This window comes from Dendrobates tinctorius, unplaced genomic scaffold (assembly GCF_039654945.1).
Source record: "Dendrobates tinctorius isolate UK_male_01 unplaced genomic scaffold, ASM3965494v1 ptg000044l, whole genome shotgun sequence".
NCBI lineage: Eukaryota > Metazoa > Chordata > Amphibia > Anura > Dendrobatidae > Dendrobates > Dendrobates tinctorius.
Window position 1 is genome coordinate 15,848,867 of NW_027361712.1, and position 16,513 is coordinate 15,865,379.

The following is a 16,513-nucleotide window of genomic DNA, read 5'->3' on the forward strand; positions in this document are numbered from 1 at the left end:
GGTGGATTCGCTTAGCGATTCAGGAATCCTACCGTGTCAGGAATGCGCCTGTCCCAGCGGGGATTAAGGCGCACTCTACCCGTTCAGTGGTCGCCTCTTGGGCCATTCGTCACCAGGCCTCGGCAGAACAGGTTTGCAAGGCTGCGATTTGGTCCAGTCTGCATACTTTTACAAAACATTATCAAATTCATTCTCAGGCCTCTGCGGATGCAGCTCTCGGCAGACGCATCCTGCAATCGGCAGTACCTCAGTGTTGACTCAGTGGTAGATGGGGTAATAGCAGATGTATGTTCCCCACACAGGGACTGCTTTAGGACGTCCCACTGTCTGTGTCCCCCATTGAAGCGTAGGAGAAATAGGGATTTTTGTGTACTCACCGTAAAATCCTTTTCTCCGAGCCATTCATTGGGGGACACAGCACCCGCCTTGTTTAGCCTACTGGCTCATTTGTAGCATGAGGACGTCCCGGATTCAAGTATATCGGTACCGGGGTTTCAAATGGTTCGGGCTGACAGGGACAGAGTGAAGTGCGGTAAGAAGAAGGGTGGAGGAGTGATACTGTACATTAACAACAGATGGTGTAATCAGGGGCATGTAACAGTAAAGGAGAGACATTGTTGCCCAAACATTGAACTATTAGCAGTGGGCCTCAGGCCTTACTATCTGCCTAGAGAATTCTCTCTTGTTATTGCAGTGGCGTCGTATATACCACCATCTGCAAATCCAGAGGCAGCTGGGGATGTACTGTCTGGGGTGATTGCCCGGCTTCAGACGAAACACCCTAACTCTCTAACTGTCATTTCTGGGGATTTTAATAGAGCCAAGATCTCATTACCAAAATTCTATCAATATGTCAAATGTTCTACAAGGGACAATTATATATTGGATCTCCTCTATGCCAGTGTTAAGGATGCTTACTCATCATCTGCATTGCCCCCCCTGGGGAAATCTGACCACAATCTCATACTATTGTCTCCAGCTTATCAACCAGTTGTCTGCAAACAACCAGCGACAATTAAACGGATAAGGAAATGGTCTCCGGCAGCTGAAAAGACTTTACAAGACTGCTTTGAATGCACAGACTGGGAGGTGTTATGTGCCAGGGAACCTAATGATGATGTTAATGAGGTTACCAGGAGAGTTACTGATTACATCAACTTTTGTACTGACAATATTGTACCTATTCATGAGGTTCGGTGTTTTGCAAACAATAAGCCTTGGATTACAAAAGAATTGAAACATCTACTAAACAGGAAAAAAAAAGCTTTTGAAAGGAAGGACAAGGAGGAAATGAAAATTGTTCAGAGAGACTTAAAGGGGAAAATTAGGATTGCCCGTGAAGCATTCAGAATTAAATTGGAAAATAAATTGTCACATAACAACTCCAGAGAAGTGTGGGCTGGAATGAAGCTTTTGACTGGGTTTAAGGCAAGGTCAGATCAGGGGGGTGGGGGGCTGATCATGGCTAATGAAATGAATGTTTTTTTCAACAGATTCAACAATAAATGTGCCATGTCAACAGAGGAGAGGGCCGGGGAGAGACGAGCAATATCAACTGGGGGGAGGAAGTCGGAGTCTTTCTTGATCTCCGAAAATGATGTGAGGGAACAGTTTAGTAAGCTGGTCATGGGTAAAGCAGCAGGGCCTGATGGTATCTGTCCACGTGTCCTCAGAGTGTGTGCGAATCAGTTGTGCACTGTCTTCCAGCACCTGTTTAACTGGAGCTTACAATCACAGAGAGTACCAGTTCTATGGAAGACTTCTTGCCTGGTGCCGGTTCCCAAGACTACCTTCCCGAGCTCCCATAATGACTATAGACCGGTGGCCTTAACATCGCATGTGATGAAGTCCTTGGAGAGAATTGTACTTGCCTACTTGTGTCCGAGGGTGTCTGCTTTTACGGACCCCCTTCAGTTTGCGTATCGGCAGAGTCTGGGGGTGGACGATGCTGTAGCGTATCTACTACAAACAGTACATTCCTTTTTGGACAATGATAGAACCACTGTGCGTGCCATGTTCTTCGATTTCTCCAGTGCATTCAACACCTTACAGCCACTATTATTACGTAAAAAGCTGGTTGAAATGGCGGTTGATGAGGGACTAGTGAATTGGATCATTGATTATCTGTCGGACAGGCCACAGTTTGTGAGGTTGGGGGCGGCCGTATCGGATAGTGTGCGGAGTAGTGTTGGAGCCCCTCAGGGAACGGTGCTGTCGCCATTCCTTTTTACGTTATACACAGCTGATTTTCAGTATAAATCAGACCTTTGTCACCTTCAGAAGTACTCTGATGACTCAGTGATAGTCGGAGGTATTGAGAGAGACCGGGGGGAGGAGGAATACAGAAGGGTGGTTTTGGACTTTGTTGACTGGTGCCAGGCTAACCATTTAGAACTCAACGTAAAGAAAACCAGGGAGCTGGTGTTGAGTTATGGAAGGTGCATGAAGGATTGCTTACCTATCACTATTGATGGTCAGGATGTGGAGATGGTGGAGAATTTCAAATATTTGGGGGTTCACCTGGACAGCAAGCTTGATTGGAGGTGCCATATGGAGAAGGTTTGCAAGAAAGGGATGAGTAGACTTTACTTCCTAAGGAAGTTAAGGTCGTTTAATGTGTGTAGCAAAATGCTTGAAATGTTCTACCAATCCATTGTGGCGAGTGCAATCTTTGATGCAATTATATGCTGGGGTAGTAGTGTGCGCACAGCTGACGCGAATAAGCTGAATAAACTTATCAAGAAGGCTAGTGCGGCGGTGGGTCTACAACTCAGGACTTTCGAGGAGGTATTAGAGGATAGAATTACTAAGAAATGCAAGGCTATAATGAGCAACAATACACACCCGCTCTATGAACTGTTTGCGAAGCAAAAGAGCACATTCAGCAAGCGTCTACTCCAACTAATGTGTAAAAAGGAAAGATATAGAAAATCGTTTGTTCCGACAGCTGTGGGGATGTTTAACAAATGTATAAGTGTAAAGCATCCCAAGACTAAATGAAGTTCAAAGTGTATGGGGGGAATTGGTGAGTTACAAGTACCAGTCTATCCGCATCTGCTGTCCATATAGACTTATTTTGTAAAGTGTGTATTGTTCTTGTAATGTTCTTGATCTTTGTTCTGCTGCTGTAATACTGTAATTTCCTCCGGGATCAATAAAGTTTATCTAATCTAATCTAATCTAATCTATTCTTAGGTTTTGACATAGTTATGTTATTGTTGACTGTTTAAGCTCCGGCTTTTTTCACCGAACTGGAGATATCTCATCCAGCGAGAGGGTGTATACTGCAGGGGAGGAGTTAACTTTTTTTCTGGTTTGCTTAGTGTCCTCCTAATGGCAAGCAGCATAACACCCACTGACTCTGTGTCCCCCAATGAATGGCTCGGAGAAAAGGATTTTACGGTGAGTACACAAAAATCCCTATTTTTTTTCTTTTAATCATTTTACCTATTGATCCGAAAACTTTGCTATATTTAACCCCTTCACCCCCAAGGGTGGTTTGCACGTTCATGACCGGGCCAATTTTTACAATTCTGACCACTGTACCTTTATGAGGTCATAACTCTGGAACGCTTCCATTGATCCCGGTGATTCTGACATTGTTTTCTCGTGACATATTGTACTTCATGTTAGTGGTAAAATTTCATTCAAATAACTTGCGTTTATTTGTGAAAAAAATGGAAATTTGGCAAAAATTTTGAAAATTTCGCAATTTTCCAACTTTGAATTTTTATGCCCTTAAATCACAGAGATACGGCACACAAAAACTTGATAAGTAACACTTCCCACATGTTTACTTTACATCAGCACAATTTTGGAACCAAAATTTTTTTTTGTTAGGAAGTTATAAGGGTTAAAAGTTGACCAGCGATTTCTCATTTTTACAACACCATTTTATTTTTAGGACCACATCACATTTGAAGCCACTTTGAGGGGTCTATATGATAGAAAATACCCAAAAGTGACACCATTCTAAAAACTGAACCCCTTAAGGTGCTTAAAACCACATTCAAGAAGTTTATTAACCCATTAGGTGCGTCACAGGAATTTTTTTTGAATATTTAAAAAGAAATGAACATCTAACTTTTTTCACAAAAAAAATACTTCAGGTTCAATTTTTTTTATTTTACCAAGGGTAACAGGAGAAATTGGACTGCAAAAGTTATTGTGCAATTTGTCCTGAGTACGCCGATACCTGATTTGTGGGGGGGAACGACTGTTTCGGCGCATGGCAGAGCTCAGAATGGAAGGAGCGCCGTTTGACTTTTTCAATGCAAAATTGGCTGGAATTCAGATCGGACGCCATGTCACGTTTGGAGAGTCCCTGATGTACCTAAACAGTGGAAACCCCCTACAAGTGACCCCATTTTGGAAACTAGACCCCCCAAGGAACTTATCTAGATATGTGGTGAGAACTTTGAACCCACAAGGGCTTTACAGAAGTTTATAACGTACAGCGGTACAATTAAAAAATCATATTTTTTCCACAAAAATGATCTTTTCACCCTCAATTCTTATTTTTCCAAGGGTAACAGGACCCTAAAAGTTATTGTGCAATTTGTTCTGAGTACGCTGATACCCCACATGTGGGGGTAAACCACTATTTGGGCGCATGGCAGAGCTCGGAAGGGAAGCAGCGCCATTTGACGTTTTTGGCTGGAATTGAGATCGGACACCATGTCGCGTTTGGAAAACTCCTGATGTACCAAAACAGTGGAAACCCCCACAAATGACACCATTTTGGAAACTAGACCCCCTAAGGAACTTATCTAGATGTGTGGTGAGCACTTTGACCCCCCCAGTGCTTCACAGAAGTTTATAATGCCCGGGCGTGAAAATAAATAATTCGTATTTTTTCCACTAACATGATCTTTTAGTCCCCAATTTTTTCATTTTCCCAAGGGTAACAGGAGAAATTGGACGCCCAAAAGTTGTTGTCCAATTTGGCCTGAGTACGCTGACACCCCATATGTGGGAGAAAACTACTGTATGGACACACGTCGGGGCTCGGAAGGGAAGCAGTGACGTTTTGGAATGCAGACTTTGATGGAATGGTCTGCGGGTGTCATGTGCGTTTGGAGAGCCCCTGATGTACCTAAACTATTGAAACTCCCCACAAGTGACCCCATTTTGGACACTAGACCCCCCACGGAACTTATCTAGATGTGTGGTGAGCACTTTGAACCCCCAAGTGCTTCACAGAAGTTTATAACACTCGGACGTGAAAATAAAAAAATCATTTTTTTCCACAAAAATGATATTTTTGCCCCCAATTTTTTATTTTCCTAAGGGTAACAGGAGAAATTGGACCCCAAAAATTGTTTTGCAATTTGTCCTGAGTAGGCTGATACCCTACATGTGGGGGTAAAACACTGTTTGGGCGCATGGCAGAGCTTGGAAGGGAAGGAGCACCATTTGACTTTTTCAACTCAGAATTGGCTGGAATTGAGATCAGACGCCATGTTGCATTTGGAGAGCCCCTGATGTGCCCAAACAGTGGAAACCCCCAATTATAACTCCAACCCTAACCCCAACACACCCCTAACCCTAAACTGAGCCCTAACCCTAGCCCTAACCCTAGCCCTAACCCTAAGGCTGTGTGCACACGCTGCGGATTTTGCTGCGGTTCCGCAGCGGTTTTGGCTGCTGCGGACCCGCAGCAGTTTCTGCTGCGGTGTACAGTACCATGATTCCCTATGGGAATCAAAAACCGCAGTGCAGACGGTGCGGAATTTTCCACGCGGATTATCTGCGGTTTTCAATCCGCAGAAAGAATTGACATGTCAATTCTTTCTGCGGATTCTCCTGCGGTTTGCCATCTCCTCTATTGAGGAGATGAAAAACCGCAGAGCAATCCGCAGGATGAATCCGCACCTAATCCGCAGCGTGTGCACACAGCCTTACCCTAACGGGAAAATGGAGATAAATACTTTTTTTTTAGTTTTATTATTTTTCCCTAACTAAGGGGGTGATAACGGGGGGTTTGACTTACTATTTATGGCGGTTTTTATGTTTAGCGGCTGTCATACGCTAAAAGACGCTTTTTATTGTAAAATAGTTTTTGCATCACCACATTTTGAGAGCTATAATTTTTCCGTATTTTGACCCACTGAGTCATGTGAGGTCTTATTTTTTGCGGGACGAGTTGACGTTTTTATTGGTACCATTTTCGGGCACGTGACATTTTTTGATTGCTTTTTATTCCTATTTTTGGGACGCAGAATGAACAAAAACCAGCGTTTCATGAATTTCTTTTGGGGGGGTGCGTTTACACCGTTCCGCGTGCGGTAAAATTGATAAAGCGGTTTTATTCTTCGGGTCAGTACGGTTACAGCGATACCTCATTTAGGTCTTTTTTTATGTTTTTGTCGGTTTTATGCAATGAAAACTATTTTATATAAAAAATAATTATTTTTGCATCGCTTTATTCTGCGAGCTATAACTTTTTTATTTTTTCGCTGATGATGCTGTGTGGCGGCTCGTTTTTTGCGGGACAAGATGACGTTTTCAGCGGTACCATGGATATTTATATGCGTCTTTTTGATCGCGCGTTATTACACTTTTTGTTTGGCGGTATGATAATAAATCATTTTTTGCTTCGTTTTTTATTTTTATTTTTTAAGGGGTTCGCTAAAAGGGGGTTAACTAATGGGACAGTTTTATAGGGCGGGTCATTACGGACGCGGCGATACCTAATATGTGTACTTTTATTGTTTTTTTTTATTATTATTTCCAAAAAATGGATTTATTGAGGGAATATTTTTTTTTTTTTTTCTAATTTATTTGGCGATTTTTTTTTAATTTACTTTTACATTTTTTTTTTTATTTTTTTTTTACTTTATTACATAGTCCCAGGTGGGACATCACTGTCCTGTGACAGATTGCTGATCTGTCACATCACAGATCACTGTGACAGATCAGCAATCTGTCACAGGCATTGAAGAAGACTTCCTCTTGCCTGCGCTTTGCAGGCACTGAGGAAGCCAGCTTCCTCAGGTCCCCGAAGGCCCCCGTCGCCATCTTGGATCCGGGGGCCTGGAGGATAGGAGCCCCCCGCAGCAGCGCTGCACATTGCGCTGCCGTGGGGGGCTCAGGGAAGCACGGAGGGAGCCCCCTCCCTGCCGATGCTTCCCTTTAACTCCCGGTACACTGCGATCATGTTTGATCGCGGTGTGCAAGGGGTTAACGTGTCGGGGGCGGTCCGTGACCGCCCCTGACACATAGTGCCGGGTGTCAGCTGTGATAATCAGCTGACACCCGGCCGCGATCAGCGGCGCTCACCACGTGGGCGCCGCTGATCGCGGTAGACGTACTATCCCGTCCACGGTCATACGGGCCCGGGTACCGTGGACGGGATAGTACGTCGGATGTCAGGAAGGGGTTAATATCATATTGTATACAGGGCTGTGGAGTCTGTAAGCCAAACCTTCAACTCCTTAATTTCCCTGACCTCCACAGCACTACCCCCCCCCCCACTGAGCATGTACATAAAGTGCAGCACAGATTCATCGCCACTAAAAGCCCAGATCCTTAGATCAGGAACAGAACAGATGTTTATAGGACATTTCATAACTTTCCCAAATTCAAAACATTTACAGCACATCCTGCATTGTACGACTGTACCCAATTTATTCTATATTTTAGGAGTCTGTCCATTTTATTCCAACTCCATCAGAATGGATTGACTCCACTGCCTTGATTGTATATGTATTTGTTTTGCATTTGGTATAATTATTGTTTTATCTGCTGCAGTTGTAGCAGCTACCTGAATATTTTAGCTCTGTATAACTCGACCCCCATCACGGATTGGCAGCTTTCTGCTCATGTACAGTGTACTCAGTAAGCTGGTAATCAGTGGTGTTGTGGTGCGGGGTTATATGAAGCTTATGAATATTCTGGACTAACCTGCTGCCAGGTATATTATTCATTAAATGATGATCTCCTGCTGATAAAACTGTGATTTTTATCAAAACTATACGAAGCAGACCAGTAAGTGACATCTCGCTGGAATCTGTGTCTGCCCCTACATCATGCTGCTCTCAGATTATATGGCAAAAACCTGGTGATACATTCTCTCTAAAAACAAGAATTTAGTTCAGCTCACCCCTTAGTCACTGGCAATGCAGCAGGTCCGAGTAAGGACACGCCTCCTCCAAGACGTTCAGGAATACTTCATAGGAAAGAAAAGTCCAGCTCCAGGAATAAAATCCAAGAAATTCTTTTATTTCCAATAAAACAATAGTATTGCTGCTATAATCGTCATTGCGGTTTTACCCTGGCATGGGATTACCGCATGGAGATTTGCCCAGGAGGTTCTGAACGCGTTTCAAGAGCTATGCGCTCTTAGACTTAGAATCCCATTTCTTGGATTTTATTCCTGGAGCTGGACTTTTCATTCCTATGAAAGATACATTCTCTCTACTTGCTGTCTGGATGCAATATCTTCTCATCACATTGTTATTCTTAGGTAATTATGGTATTGGACAGATACTAAACAATTAGTTGTTGCTTGGAGATATCAAATACTGATTACAATAATTCACCATCTAGACTCGAGTGCTTTTATCTTATAAAAATGATATGAATTGAAGTGCACACTGCCTTATTGTGATGTATTTATTATGTGTCTGCAGGTTTACTGTGGAGAATGTCTTTGTTGATGAGAAGGAAGAGGCCTGCTCATCTCTAGGAGTGATAGCAATTCATGCCAGGTAACTTAATATTCCTTCACTTATTATTCTCCCTTCTAGTGTATAGTATGTCTTTTCTTCCCTTGAACCCTCAGAAAAATCTTCCAGAAAGTCTTTTTTTTAATATGTAAGATTATTGTTAATTTTATTTTTCTTCCCTTTATTTTATTTCTGCTTGCCTACTTGATCTAATTTTCTGGTTTGCATTACTTTTTCATTTTTTGTCCTATATTTATTCAAATTCTTGTATTTTCTCTGTGTTTTCTTTCTTGTATGGTTTTACTATGCATTATAATTCCTTTATTATACCATTTTTATGTTGTAATACCATTTTACCTCCCACAATACAATTTATTTATTTATTTTTACTTTTTGGTTTACATTTTTTCTTCAGCTCTACCTTTTTCCCTTACCTTGACTCATGCTTCCAGGAAGTATTCAAACTCATTGAGGTAAGCGTCAACTATCACAAAGGATGAAAAAGTTGTTCTTTATGATACTAAGTAACAAGTGGGTAATGTGCTTATCTACTATATACATAACATATCTGATGGTATGTGCACACATTAAGTATTTGTTGCAGAAAGCTCTGCATAACAGAGAAAACCTGCATAAAATACATGTTTTTGCTTACGTTTTATTACTCTATTTATTTTTTTCCCAGTCATAATAGCAAAAATGCCGAAAGAGCTTATATGCTGCAAATTTGAAAATGCTTCAAATCTACAAGGCAAAAAATAAGCTGCATAACTGTGGGTTATAGATAATTTAGTGACAAAAAATGTATAATTCATGGAGAAAGGTTGAACTTGTTGGACCTAGGTCTTTTTTTTTTTTTCAACCATTGTAACTATGTATGCTTGAAACTCATTCACTTTGCTAGTACCATACAATGCTTTGGTTTTTCTGACAAAATGTGCTTAGAAAACAAATGCCATGTAAAAAGCAGAAGATACTTAACGTGCACAATGTACCTTTATTAGAAATTGTAAGGGTATGTCCACATGTTCAATATTTGCAGAAGATCTTTTTGCTGCAAAAATATTAAGTTGGCAGGAAAAATACAATACACGTGTTTTTGCTTGCATTTTTTCCCCATTCATTTGAATTTGTGATAAATGCTGAAATAATTGACACAGTGGTCGGCGCTCATAGCAAGTGAGCAATTCTGCTACATACAGGCGATCTGATGGTCGCTTGTATGTAGCAGAGCCGATGGGATTATGGCAGCTTCTAGTCTCCCATAGAGACTATTGAAGCATGCCAAAAGTAAAAAAAAAAAAAAAAAGTTATTAAAAATATTAAAAAACTAAATAAAATGTACAAGTTCAAATCACCCCCATTCGTGCCATTCAAAATAAAACAATAAAAAACAAACATACACATAGTTGGTATTGTCGCGTTCAGAATCACCCGATCTATCAGTATAAAAAAAGAATTAACCCAATCACTAAAAGGCGTAACGAGAAAAAAAGTAAACACGCCAGAATTACTTTTTTTGGTCGTTGCAACATTGTATTAAAATGCAATAACGTATCTGCACCGAATTGGTATCATTAGAAGGTTAGCTCAGCACGCCAAAAATAAGCCCTCACCCAACACGAGATAATGAAAAATGGAGACGCTATGGGTATTGGAAATGGCGCAATTGAACGTATATGTGTTCGATGTCTATGAATCATAGAGAATCATAATGGCAGGTCAGTTTTAGCATTTATTGAACTTGGTGACAAAAAAAAAAACCTGTGGAATTGCATTTTTTTTTTTTTTGCAATTTCACCGCACTTAGAATTTTTTTTTTCCCGCTTTCTAGTCCACGATATGTTAAAACCAAAGCCAATGGTGTCGTTCAAAAGTACAACTCATCCCGCAAAAAACAAGCCCTCACATGGCCATATTGACTGAAAAATAAAAAGTTATTGCTCTGGGAAGAAGGGTAACGAAAAACGAATATACCTTCTGGGTTAAGGGGATAAGCATTCCTAAAAATGTAAAGGTGCTGGTCCATTAAATAAAATTGGTGACCTATCATATACATAGTGTGAGGTAGCGCTATCATTCCAATAGGGGATTCTCGCTTGCCAGCGAATAAATCACATCCTGCACAGGTTTCCCATAAAACCAAAACAGTCCAAGCGGTTTATTCACGCATCAAAACCATCAAAGCAATAGAAACAGCATAGCGTCCATGACAGAGCTCTCCGCTGTTAAGCCTGTGGTCACACAGGCTATGCAATGCTCCATACGCAGGCTTTCTAGCCTCACAGTTGTCACCCCGTCAGGGTTTTACCTCATGGCTGCTTCATCCATACTGCAGACGTTCTTTCCCTCATCTGGGAACTCAGACGTTTTCAGCCATTAACACAGCATTCACTTGCTGCCAGCCAGGAAGCCCCATCTCCCAGCGGGACCTTCCACAATGGACCAACCGGGTCAAAGCGTTCACCCATGTGACCTACCCTGGCCACCTTATATGGTCCGTAGCCACGCCCACCGGGTCACATCCTCATCACAGGTCCTTCACACACTCACATAGTCTTTTACTACAGGCATTTTCAGACACACCCCTGGGTGGATTTGTAGGTAGTTAGTCTTGCCCATCTCTCCAGCTACCTGAAGGCTTCTCCCTAACACATTGGCACGAAAGATCAGCTGTGTTGATCAACACATAATCAAGCCTTCATCTCAAGGCCACCCAGCTTGAGATACATTATGATCATTCAGCATCCTACTCCTATCAGGACACTGGAAATGCTTATATGCCTGTCCTGGGACACCCACACAGCGCCCCCTAGCAGACACAGTGAACACTACACCACATACCTCCCCCCTCTGTTCAAACTTGTGGGGTTGAACACACAACATTACCCCGGGATCTCGAGACCGGGCACTCATTACACCTTGCCCCACAGGTTGAGAGAACCGTCTGTCTGTCATCCGGCCTCATCCCTACGTTAGGCCTCCCCCGACCTCAGCGGTCAGAATAACGGCCTTGGTCTTTGGCCCACCAGTCAAAGTCCGTCAGCGTGACCAAACACTCTTTAGTCTCCACCAGTCTGCAGTGCGCTTCGTCACCTGACCTTTCTCTCACTGACCGGCTCTCCCGGGTTGGTGCGGTCATACGTCTTAGTCGAGCCTACTGTCTGGCCTGAGTCTGACCCATTCAGCGTCTCGCAGGAACTAAGGTCTCTCAGCCTCGTACGGCCCGTCGAACTGCCACTTGCTGACATTCTTCGGCCACCTGCCATGTCACTACTTGGAGGAACCCTTTGGGTCTTTACATCTTGGGTTGAAGGCGGCCGCCACCTGGTGTTCTGTACCTCTTTATTGATCCGCCGACGGTCCAGCCTCAACTGCTCAATCTCTTGCAGGTACCCCACTTGATACTCCAAGAGCATCCGAAAGTTTCTCAGGCTTTCCACTGAGCCAACCACCATGATGGGGATCCTACCCTCTTCACTGGATACCTGGTCTTCATCATCAGGAGGGATCCTCACCATCACCACACCGGAGATATTTGCAAGGTCTTGCATTACCTTTCCGAGTCTTCCATTGATTCTCCCAATCAGACCTTTGGGTACCAGAACTACATCTTTCTGCAAACCCAGCCGATCCATAGCCTCCCTTGCTAACTCTAGGCATTGAGCAGCTTTCATATTACTCCGCCTGACCAGCTGTTTGACATAGAGACATTGTAAATGCATCTCTTTCAGGACAGCTACCCAGTTTGCTGTATCTTCCTTGGCTGATATCACCAACTGCCGAGTTTCGGGTGCCCAGTGCACCTTACACGCCTTGGCCGCCTCCTTAAAAGCCTCATGCACACCTTCCTCAGCACAGGCTTCTTGCATGTCTTCGGATACCTCGATTACAGATTTGAAGGTCGTGGTCTTGCTCTCTTCCTTGACAGAAGGCTCTGGCTTTACCACGGACACTTCCCTCACTATAGTTGTCCCGACAGGATGACTGTCTTCTTCAGCTCTTTGCTCACCAACTTCACGAGATTTTACCTCTTCATGGCCCTTTGCCAAGACGGGTACTGGCAGCTCCGTCTTGTTATCACTCGCGCTCGGCCGCTGTTAGTCTTCGGCCAACTTCTTCTCCAGCAGAAGACCTTTTACAGTTTCTTTGAGCTCCACGACTTTTTTCTCGAGCTCCTGACCTTGTGCTCAGCCGTTTGTCTCAGGACTCTTTCTCGCTGAACATGTTCTTCCACCTCTTCCCTAAGGGTCTTGTTCACGTTTTGCCATGTTGACAGGTGACCTCTGGGCTCAGAGACTTCCTTCTCTAGCTTTTCTACTCTGTGCTCTCTTTCTCTCTCAGAGCCACAATCACCCCCCCCAGAGTCTGAGTCACCCCGGCCTGTTGAGTAATCCTCCCAGTTACCCACTACCCGTATGACTACTTCAGCCGTCTTATCAATCAGGTCTGTAAGTTGGGCAGACGTACCCCTTCGTCCGGTCACATCTACCTCTGACCTGTCCACATCAGGAGCAGTCACCGTCTCAATATCTGTTAGCCCAACAGTAGACACGTCTCCAACCTCCTGCTCTAGGTCATCAAACCTGACAAAGTCCTGGCCCCACTCCAAGGCATAGACTAAGTCCCGTGGTATCCCGCCCCCTTGGTACTCAGCATCTATGGGCCGCTCAAACATCACTCTGTCTACCGTATAGTTCACCGTGACCCCATGTTTTCAGCGAACCTGGACCATTTTCTCGGTCAGACAGAAAGTGAGAGGAGATCCTATCAGAGTCACCTGGCACTTTGAGCCCAGCCGACCCGAGACTCCTTCTCGGAGCAGCATTACAGAACACACCTGTGGCTCGTCATTATCCGGAAAGAATATTCCACATTCCGAAAAAGTCATACACACACACTGTGGTTCCCCAGACATGTCCACTGAGGTACTCAGTGCTGCCCCTTTTGAAAACTCGGCCCCATTCTGGACCACCATCCCAATTTGGGCCACCGCCCCCTCTGGAACTCCACGCCTTTTTGAGTTACCACCTCCCTCTGGGACTCCACCCTTTTTGGGCTACCATCCCGATTTGTGTCACCGCCCCTTTCTGGGACTCCACCCCCTTTTGGGTTGCCACTCCGATTTGGGCCACTGCCCCCTTTCGGGATTTCCCTATGTCCGTTTTACCGGTCTCCTTAGACCACAGTTCACACAACACAGTTTGTCTCTTACGATACCACACAAGTCCTTGCTGGCACCGATCTTCGACACCACCGGCTGCTGTTCATACACAGCGGCTGGTGTCGCCTTCGTAACCCCGTCAAGTTACCGGAAGCCGCTTGTCCCCTTTGTAACCCCACCGAGTTACAGAAAGCCGCTTGTCACCTTCGTAACCCCGCCGAGTTACAGCAAGCCGCTTGTCACCTTCTTGACTCCCACTGAGCCACCGCAGGCTGAGTTGAGAAAAGAAAAAAAACACCACACAAAAACTTGCGTGTCCTGACTGTGTGCTATTCAGGACATTCCGTCTCCGCCTGAGACCGTCCCACATTCAGGGCGCACCGAGTGCTATTCAGGGAGTTGACCCTCCTCCCAGGGTATCCCAACACACCGGCCTCACCAGGTCCAGGGGCTCGGCGGGTGCTATTCAGGACATCCGTCTCCACCTGAGACTGTCCCACACTTATGCCTCACCAGGTCCAAGGTGATACCACATGCTCCAGGGATGCGATTCTTCTCCTAGAATCTCCCAACACTGACCCCCTTCCTCACTGAACCCTCCACGTACACAGTCTCTCGCTGACCCAGGTCAGTACAACACGAACACCTGTCCGTTACCGGTTTCGGCCACACAGGTCCTCGGACCTCTCTACTGCAGAGGTGTCCTATAAGTCTTTGCCACTGACTCCTGTCAGCACATCACACGGCTTTCACAACCGTCAGCCCTCCTGGCTCAGCGTTGCCAGCACTGCACCATGAGCCTTTGGAAACTTGCCCTTAGCAACCGAATTTTGCAGTCTTCTTCCGTTGCCCCTAGCCACAAGGCTACAACACTGCCCATAGCATTCTACACCAATTGTGAGGTAGCGCTGTCATTCCAGTAGGGGATACTCGGCAGCGAATAAATCACATCCGGCACAGGTTTCCCATAAATCCAAAACAGTCCAAGCGGTTTATTCACGCAACAAAGCCATCAAAGCAATAGAAACAGCATAGCGTCCATGACAGAGCTTTCCGCTGTTAAGCCTGTGGTCACACAGGCTATGCAATGTTCCATACGCAGGCTTTCTAGCCTCACAGTTCTCACCCCGTCAGGGTTTTACCTCATGGCTGCTTCATCCATACAGCAGACGTTCTTTCCCTCCACTGGGAACTCTCAGACACTGGCAGCCATTAACACAGCATTCACTTGCTGTCAGCCAGGAAGCCCCATCTCCCAGCGGGACCTTCCACAATGGACTAACCCGGGTCCAAGCGTTCACCCATGTGACCTACCCTGGCCACCTTATGTGGTCTGTAGCCACGCCCACCGGGTCACATGGCTATGACCTCATCACAGGTTCTTCACACACTCATAGTCTTTTACTACAGGCGTTTTCAGACACACCCCTGGGTGGATTTGTAGGTAGCTAGTCCTGCCCATCTCTCCAGCTACCTGAAGGCTTCTTCCTAACACATTGGCACGAAAGATCAGCTCTGCTGATCAGCTCATAATCAAGCCTTCATCTCAAGGCCACCCAGCTTGAGATACATTACGATCATTCAGCATCCTACTCCTATCAGGACACTGGAAATGCTTATATGCCTGTCCTGGGACTCCCACACAGCGCCCCCTAGCGGACACAGTGGTCACTACACCACAATAGGTAATCAGTATCACATAACTGATCAGTGGGAGTCCGCCACGCTGCAACCTCTCCAATCCGCTCTTGTTAGCTCTGCCATTGGCCAGATGCTACCATTGATTGGAACTGTACTGCACTTCTCAGAGTGCAGCTTCCACTGCCGAGTATGGCAGATTAGGTCCTATTCCGGAAAGTAAGAACTGAGTTTCAAGAGAATAGGATTGAGGTTCAGTACTCTGCAGTGGTCACTACACATTGAAAAAAGCTTTGCAGTGCAATTTCATTAAATGTTAACATCCATCCGCCTCCATTGCTAAGTACAGTTGATCGGTGATGGTTTTGGTCCTCAACTGATCCACAGTTTAGGTCAGTAATATTAAAGTACATTCCTACCTTCAGCATTTGCTGTGGTTTTGATACTGCAGAATGTCTGCATCCTTTCTGCCTCCATTATTCAAATTAGCTTAGCAGACATGCATTTACATTTTTTACACATGTGGATTTTCCTCATTCATGCAAGTCTATGGTTAAAATTTGCATGCGTAACCACAAGAGAAATTGACATCCTGGAGATCTGAAAGACGTGCCGCATGTAAGTTTCCGTGGATAATCCGCAGGTGCACATAGACGCACAGTGGACATGGGATTTCTAGAAACATCTGGCTGCTGCATTTTAGATGTTGCGTTAATACGCATCAAAATGTCAGCAAATCCTGAACGTGAGAACAGGTACCCTAAATACTTGGACAACTCCATTAACTCACAGAGCCTGGCTCTTATGATTTAGTTTCTGATTCTTAGTCTGTTAGGTCTTAATTTTGATGTCAGTCATTGAAATTTGTCTCTGTCACAGTCACCACATAACAGTGTCCGGAAAGCGGCATATGAAGCTGTAGGAAAATTTGTGCGTTCAATGCACCTTGTGTCTCAAAAGAACCCCAGTGAGCCCAATGCCAAAGGTGAGAGGGTACAATAAGATTTAACTTGTTTAAATATGTGTACAAAAAGTATATATG

General features: G+C 44.6%; 1 protein-coding gene and 1 long non-coding RNA gene across 4 annotated transcripts in view; one reads left to right on the plus strand and one right to left on the minus strand.

The window, feature by feature from the left end:
- IPO4 (importin 4) overlaps positions 1–16,513 on the plus strand; it is a 420,928-nt gene that overhangs the window by 216,571 nt on the left and 187,844 nt on the right. For all 3 annotated transcript variants that reach the window (XM_073575360.1, XM_073575361.1, XM_073575362.1), the window contains 3 exons: positions 8,634–8,711; positions 9,085–9,142; positions 16,351–16,456. In XM_073575360.1, coding sequence (XP_073431461.1) covers positions 8,634–8,711; positions 9,085–9,142; positions 16,351–16,456 — 242 coding nt within the window. The remainder of the gene's footprint in view (positions 1–8,633; positions 8,712–9,084; positions 9,143–16,350; positions 16,457–16,513) is intronic.
- LOC141089083 (uncharacterized) overlaps positions 1–16,513 on the minus strand; it is a 249,028-nt gene that overhangs the window by 138,534 nt on the left and 93,981 nt on the right. The window lies entirely within an intron of this gene.